Source organism: Acinonyx jubatus, chromosome D2 (assembly GCF_027475565.1).
Source record: "Acinonyx jubatus isolate Ajub_Pintada_27869175 chromosome D2, VMU_Ajub_asm_v1.0, whole genome shotgun sequence".
Classification (NCBI taxonomy): Eukaryota; Metazoa; Chordata; class Mammalia; order Carnivora; family Felidae; genus Acinonyx; species Acinonyx jubatus.
Genome location: NC_069393.1, coordinates 66,691,869 through 66,699,363, shown reverse-complemented (window position 1 = coordinate 66,699,363; position 7,495 = coordinate 66,691,869). Strand labels below are relative to the sequence as shown.

Genomic DNA, 7,495 nt, shown 5'->3' with positions numbered 1-7,495 from the left:
AGCTAAGTATTCACCACGGTATACCACCTGTTAAACATCAAGGGAAGGCTGAGCTTTACTAGGAAAAAAAGTCAAAACTGTTAAATATGGTTTTAAGATACTATCATTTTTGTAATGTTCTATCTTGTAACTGCCTATCTTACAAACTCTGTACTGTGCAAATTATCATGTATCTAATTAAAAACAAGTTCTGACACGCAAGTTAAAATATAACCAAAGGACACCATCATACAAAATACTTTGTTGACATTCTTGTTTAGCAATCACAAGACAACTGTTAAAAATGAGTTTTGAGGGGCGCCTGGCTGGCTCAGTCAGTTAAGCATCTGACTTCAGCTCAGGTGATGATCTCATGGTTAGTGGGTTTGAGCCCTGTGTAGGGCTCTGAGGGGACAGCTCAGAGCCTGGAGCCTGCTTTGGATTCTGAGTCTCCCTCTCTCTCTCTGCCCCTCCCCCACTCGCACTCTGTCTCTTGAAAATAAAGGTTAAAAAAAATTTTTTTAATGAGTTTTGAGCTAAGAAGAAAAACACTAAACAAGCAAAAATTATGTATATGTTTCTATTAAAGACAAATATTAAAATAAAAAAAACATTTGAGCCATACACATGATATTCCCTTCAGTAGTAGATACCAAGTTTTAAGTGCTAGCTAGACAGACTTACTGAATAATTTCTACAAAATTATCTAAAGAAAATGGTATAGACAACTAAAGCAAATGCTATTTGCATATTAAGTCTGATCAGACCACTGGAATTCTCCATATAAATAATACCAGTAATAACATATGAAATCTGATTAATAATGGTCATTAATAAAGTCCCTCTTAGACTTTTCTAAGAGTATTTTTTTATTTGTTTATTTCAAGGAGGGGGCGCAGAGGAGAGAGAGAATCCCAGGCAGGCAGAGCTTGATGCAGGGCTTAAACTCACGAGACCTGAACCAAAATCGGCCGCTTAACAGACTGAGCCACCAAGGTGCCCCTCCAAATAAGAGCATCAACAGCATTTTTACTAGTACCTATAACATATAAAATGCTTATAATGTAACTTAAATATTATTCAATTATTGTTACAATTGTTGTTGGAGCTCTGATAATCTGCACAAAGACTCACTAGCCCACTTAGTACCACTGGGCAAATGAGGGTGAAAAAAACGCTCCTTCCTCTAGACTCTCTACTTCCATCTGTCAGAAATTTGACATAATATACTGATTTTGTTAGAATGAGGCACTTTACTGCCATCTGCTGAAAAACTGCAAATCTATGATGTGACTACATCCACCAGCGTGTAGTGTTGTTGCACAATGCACAACCTGCAAAACCTGTATGTGACAGCCCTGTCCACACTACTCTGAATGGTGCAGACACTTCATAGTATGGACAGTAATACTTCCTCCTATCAAAACTTAACAAGTCCGCAATCTAAAACACCACAAATTACGATCCAGTGTGAAGTCTTGACCGTTAGCAAGTATTTACATTCAAAAGTTTATATCTACAATACAGAATGTCAGCAGGAATAGTTAACAAGTGTGTAAAGTTTGTTTAAAGGTAATAATGATCCAACTTCAGTTTTAAAAGTTAAAAATCTCCTCCAAAAACTTACATTTTCACTTATATTTCAAAGTTAAAAATAAACACACAAATGTTTCCTTGGAATTAGTGTTAATCAGGTTAAGAAGGCATTCTAGTCAATAACAAAGTACAGATATCTATTTTATACAACATTCTCTTAATTCTTTCTTAAACAGAACACTCAAGATATCCTTTTATATATAAACATCATAATTCTTTCATATTCAAATTCTCAGAGATGTGGTAGTCAACCAAACACTGTCACGTGTCTTCCAGTTGCCCGAATTGGCTTGTAAAGTCTAAACAAACCAAAGAATACAGCAAGAGGAAAGTTTTAGCAAAGATATATTGTATGCCATCCTTACCCTCTGGTATAGGCAGAAGGAAACCTTTCTTTATAAGTTGTTTGTTTTAGTTGAATTTGGACATTTCAGGAATTTATTCGCTTGTTTATATACACTGTGCCATTTGTTTGGATCTAGTGTTGATCACCCAAGAATAACCATATAACCTGGTTTTCCAGAGACAGTTCTGACACATGGCTGTTGGGCCCAACATAATGACTAACAGTGCTCCCCATTTCTAAGTGTTCCATTTTATACACTTCAACCACAACCCATTCTTACTGATAAATAATTATAAATTCTGCAAGCTGAAATTTGGACTCAAGATGCATGGCTTAGCAGTAACTGATATGAAAAGCTGTAACAAAAGTTATCACAGAAAGACTATATAAATTGTAATGTATAACCATTTAAACATTTTAAATGATTCAGCCTTTAGAATGAGATAAGTTAGAAATATGCAATTACATTTTTAGAGGCCATTCCAATTTATCACCCACCTTTTAATAGAAGTACAAATAAAAGTTTAGTGTATTTTCTCCTCCAAGAGTTTCTATCTTCTGTTTTCATGTGCATCTATCAAGTCCATAAATTATTTAGCATCTCCCCCTTGTTTTTGTATGAAATAACCATATGGGATTTAAAAAGTACTGAACTGGGGCGCCTGGGTGGCGCAGTCGGTTAAGCGTCCGACTTCAGCCAGGTCACGATCTCACGGTCCGTGGGTTCGTGCCCCGCGTCAGGCTCTGGGCTGATGGCTCAGAGCCTGGAGCCTGTTTCCGATTCTGTGTCTCCCTCTCTCTCTGCCCCTCCCCTGTTCATGCTCTGTCTCTCTCTGTCCCAAAAATAAATAAAAGTTGAAAAAAAAAAAAAAAGTAAAAAGTACTGAACTATCACAAAAGTACTGTTTGATATGGTCATTGCAGTTTTGCTACTATATATTAACAAAAAGCAAAGTTTAGAGCAACTTTTTACAATGTAACATTCTAAACCCCGCCCCCCCTTTTTTTAGACTTACTGAGCCTTATGGAGAGACTAAACCTGATTTCTTCAAAAGAAAGAAAAATGTTTGGATATGCCAATGAGTCCCACTGCAGTTTCAGGAAAAGTATTTGCTTATATGTAGTCATTGAACAGTATCCCTAAACTATTTAAATATTAAATATCAATTTCATAAGGGTATCCCAATTAGAGTCCACTTAGTTTCTTGTTAGAAGTAACAAAATTCATGGGCTCTTACAAGGTAGCAGCCTTAAAAAGGACATATGTTTTATACTTCTTACAACTTTTTTATAGAAGTCCTCAGCTATATATGGTTTGCCTAGAACATGTACACGTTAAGAGTGTGATCCTTCTGCATTTCTTTCTGTTGAAGACTAACATAAATGACAGCAGGGGAACCAAAATGTTTTAAAAATCAAATCTATTTTCATTTTTAAGAAACAATAACCTTTTCTCTCAAAAAAAAAAAAAACATTAGGTTACTGCCTTTAAAGTTCAAGTTCTATCATCTTTATACATAAACACACCTGGATATGATATTTTTTAAAAAACCACACATACACACAGGTATATAGAGCTGTAATAAACAAATTCCTTTTATAAACAAAATTTTAACTGAAAAGCCACAGTAGATGGAAAAAAAGAAGAAAGGATATTACTTGGTAAAATCCAGTGACATCTACAATAGTTTTACAGCACATTTAAGCATTCTAGGGTTTTATATCTTCACCTGCCTTCCATTTCTTACTTGTTCCTTAAAAAATTGCCAATTATTAATACAGGTTCAACCACAAACTTAGTCTTGATTTTGAGTGCCAGAAAAAGCAAAACATTCCAAATTTCTACCTTAATACAGCTTCAATTAAAAAATGGTTTTATTCAAAACACAATGCCCATCTAAATGGGGAAAAAAAAAAAAAAGAAAACCAAGCAGCAATACTTAATTATACATAATATTCGTTATATGGGAAGTGTTTTCTAGGATGATATCTAGAATGCACTTGCTCTGTCTCTTCAATAATTAAATCGACTTAGGCTGACACTACCAAAAGTAAGATTACTGTATAAGGGGCACACACTTACAATACTGCTAGGCTTAAAAGCAGTAAAGCAAAAGAAAATGTATCAAATAGCACATGCACATCTTACAGAACTTCCACTGAACTGTCAATGGCTTCTATACAATGTGCCTGTTCTCCATAATTGTATTAACAACTACCAAGAAAGGAAAGATGAGATTAAAATCAATGGTACTGAACTGAATTGTTTGAAGCCAGTGCCCCACATGTGGGGAAAAGTGCATTTAGTTCAGCAGCAATACAGCACAGTGTGAAGATATTGTGCTTAGACGCAGATATTCCAGAACTGAAAGATGTACAAGGCAAGTCAAGATATAAAACCATAGTACACTGTTAAATAACCTTGAAACATACATATATTGCAGTGTTCAAAGAAAAACATTCATTTCATTGTACAAGGCTAGGGAGAAATCCTTAAAGTTACCTATTGTAGTTTATGATATAATAAATACATATCTATATAGCATTGTATATACATATATAGAATGTGTGTGTGTATGGGTGTGTAGGGTTTGTTTTTGTTTTGCCAAATTATTGTTAGTTTTTGTCATTCTGCAACTTTCAGGAGTGAAAACTCTCATACTACAAGTTTCTGTTCCCCCAAACTTAAGAAAAGATATTTATTTATACTAGAAAAGGTCTCAATACCCTCCCCCCAACCTAAAGACTCACTTCAGATATTTTGCTTTACAATTGATCAGAGAAACACAATTAAAAGAATTCTAGAATTTTTGACTGTATCTTTTCACTTGCCAGTTGTTTCAACAAGCAAATATCTTTTAATATTTAAACCAGCTGATGCAAATTCTTTAGCAGAGGATATAAACTAGATTTCACTGATTAAAACAGAGCAAATCAAACAACAACAACAAAAAATCCAGTGATTTACTCTGACTGTAAACAATATATAAAATTTAAATCTCAAATTTCAAAATAAGTTAAAGAAAAATTCTACTTTTAGGGCCTATAATACTATAATGATCTGACAATTGGTAAGGGGAAAATGTATACAAAAAGTTGCAACAAAACTGTCCATTATTTTTGCTAAGAGAAAGTATATGTAACTATACTACCTCTGGCCCTTAAATTTAATAACTTCATAATTTGTTGGCAAATGTTTTAAGCAAACTGGCATTATCATATTACACAACAGAAAAACATCCATCAAGTTCAGCAAAGAAAACTTATATAAGCCTTTTGTACAGAATTAAAAAAAAAAATCTAAATGGCTATGATTCCTCTATTAGCAGAAACACATAATGCAGTCTTTATAAATCTGCCAAATATATCGATATCTACATAAATAGATACAGATATAGATATGAAACATTAATGGCAGTCTATTTTTGAACAGTGTGTGGGACCAGCAGATTTGTATCAGACCATGGCACGATATGGACCCTGCATCTTTAGGAACTGAATGATAAAAGAAGGACCCCCAGCAACAATCTGAGGTGGAAGGTGACTGAGTGGACAGTTCTCAATACTCATGATTGAAAGCTTGCTGCAAAGAGCCAGCTCAAAGGGAAGGCTATGTAGATTGGGGTTGTCATTCAAATACAGTTCTTCTAGGTTCTCCAGTGTACCTGTAAAAAAAGAAAAAGAAAATCAATTACTATTTTTTAACAAATTCATTACTATTTTAAGGGCACGTGGGTGGCTCAATTGGTTAAGTATCTGACTTCGGCTCAGGTCATGATCTCACTGTTTGTGGGTTCGAGCCCCACGTCGGGCTCTATGCTGACAGCTCAGAGCCTGGAGCCTGCTTCTGACTCTGTGTCTCCCTCTCTCTCTGCCCCTTCCCTGCTTGCTCTCTGTCTCTCAGATAAGAAAACATTAAAAAAAATTTTTTTTTAATTCATTACTATTTTAGAAATTCAATTGGGAATGATGTGGGCATTATATACACTGAATACATATTTCCTCTTCCTCTCGTCTCTTAGTTTTAAAGCTCTATAACCATGGTCTTAGATTTTGTTGCATATTCAAATCAAGTGGGGCCAATTTAAAGAACCCTTATATCCAGGTCACACTCCATACCAATTAAACCAGAATTTCTTCCTTTATGGTAGGTTTTTAAACTTGTATTTTTTTTTTTTTTTTTAACACACATGCTGTATCTCCAAGGATTCTGTTCAGAACAACTTGGCATTGGTATGCATTTTTTCAAAACTCCAGAGGTAAGTTTATTGTAAATCAGTGCTTATCATCACTTTCCTATTATAGATACTGTGATAATCTCTTTTACTAATAAATTTATCATGTGGAAAGATTTTTGTTACTGGGTATATAAATCCTTCACAAAGAGAGGTTATTACATATATGGCAAGAAGCCAAAAATCAACTTATGTAATCTTTGAAAAATTTATCTTAGACTCTCTTAGGATATTCACACTTTGTAGGCAAATGTCTCCTGCAATCACATGAGGCTAGATGAATAAACATACTAAAAATGAAGTCACCTCCAGTGTTTTCTAATTTTTAAACTTCAAAATCTGTAATATTTGATAGCTGTATGCAGAAGACTAATGAAAATAATGGCTACCAGGTAATGGATATTCACATTTAAGATTTTACTTAATATTCAGAGCAACCCTATGAGAAGTTACTATTATCATCCTTCCTTTGCACAAGTAGAAAACCTAAAGGCTTATGGTTTATCCAAAGCCATAAAGCCAATGAGCAGCACGGCCAGATTTTGAATTGTCTATTTTACTTCTTTTTTTTTAATTGAAGTATAATTACATTATAACTTCAAAATCATTATTTTTGAGAGAGAGAGACTGGGGGTGGGGGGAGACAGGGAGAGAGCGAGCGAGCTAGCATGTGCACACACAAGTAGAGGAAGAGGGGGACAGAGAATCTTAAGCAGGCTCCACACCCTGAGTGGAGCCCAACATGGAGCTCGATCTCACAACCATGAGGATCATGGCCTGAGCTGAAATCAAGAGTCAGACACTTAACCAGCTGAGCCACCCAGGCACCCCAATTCCAAACTCATTCTTAATCACTATTCTAAAAAGCATCTGAAACAGCATGGTATATATGCAAGAAAATGACGCGTGAAACTACTAATTTAAGAACTATAATGTGACCTCAATCGATTCTCTTTGTAAAATGGGGTTACAACTTGAATTGCCTAAAATTCAAGGTAGCACATTGATTATATGAAATAATGGATATGAACACTTAGAAAATTTGAAAGTACTGTCAAATATTAATTTAATCAAATATCCTAAAACCTCATAAGGAAATGTTCTTTTGGCATTGGATATTACTAATTTAATTCAAGTTTATATAATTTTTAAATGTAGAGGAAACAAGAGGATAACTTTTCTAAAATAAGGTTAAACCTATTGGAAATGTAAATATGCTAAAACATTCTCAAATAAAATATTAACTCTAATACCCCATGTGGAAATCTCACCAAAACCAACCAACGAACTAAGAACTGGTGCTCTATAAAAATACAAAATAAAAAATCTTGACTCTGAT

At 34.5% G+C, this 7,495-nt stretch overlaps 1 protein-coding gene across 6 annotated transcripts in view; it reads right to left on the bottom strand.

The window, feature by feature from the left end:
* Positions 1–3,493: 3,493 nt before the first annotated feature.
* The window catches only part of SHOC2 (SHOC2 leucine rich repeat scaffold protein), a 108,191-nt gene continuing 104,189 nt past the window's right edge, over positions 3,494–7,495 (bottom strand). For all 6 annotated transcript variants that reach the window (XM_015082948.3, XM_027063049.2, XM_027063048.2 and 3 more), the window contains one exon: positions 3,494–5,586. In XM_015082948.3, the coding sequence (XP_014938434.1) occupies positions 5,378–5,586 (209 nt within the window). In that variant the 3' untranslated portion in view covers positions 3,494–5,377. The remainder of the gene's footprint in view (positions 5,587–7,495) is intronic.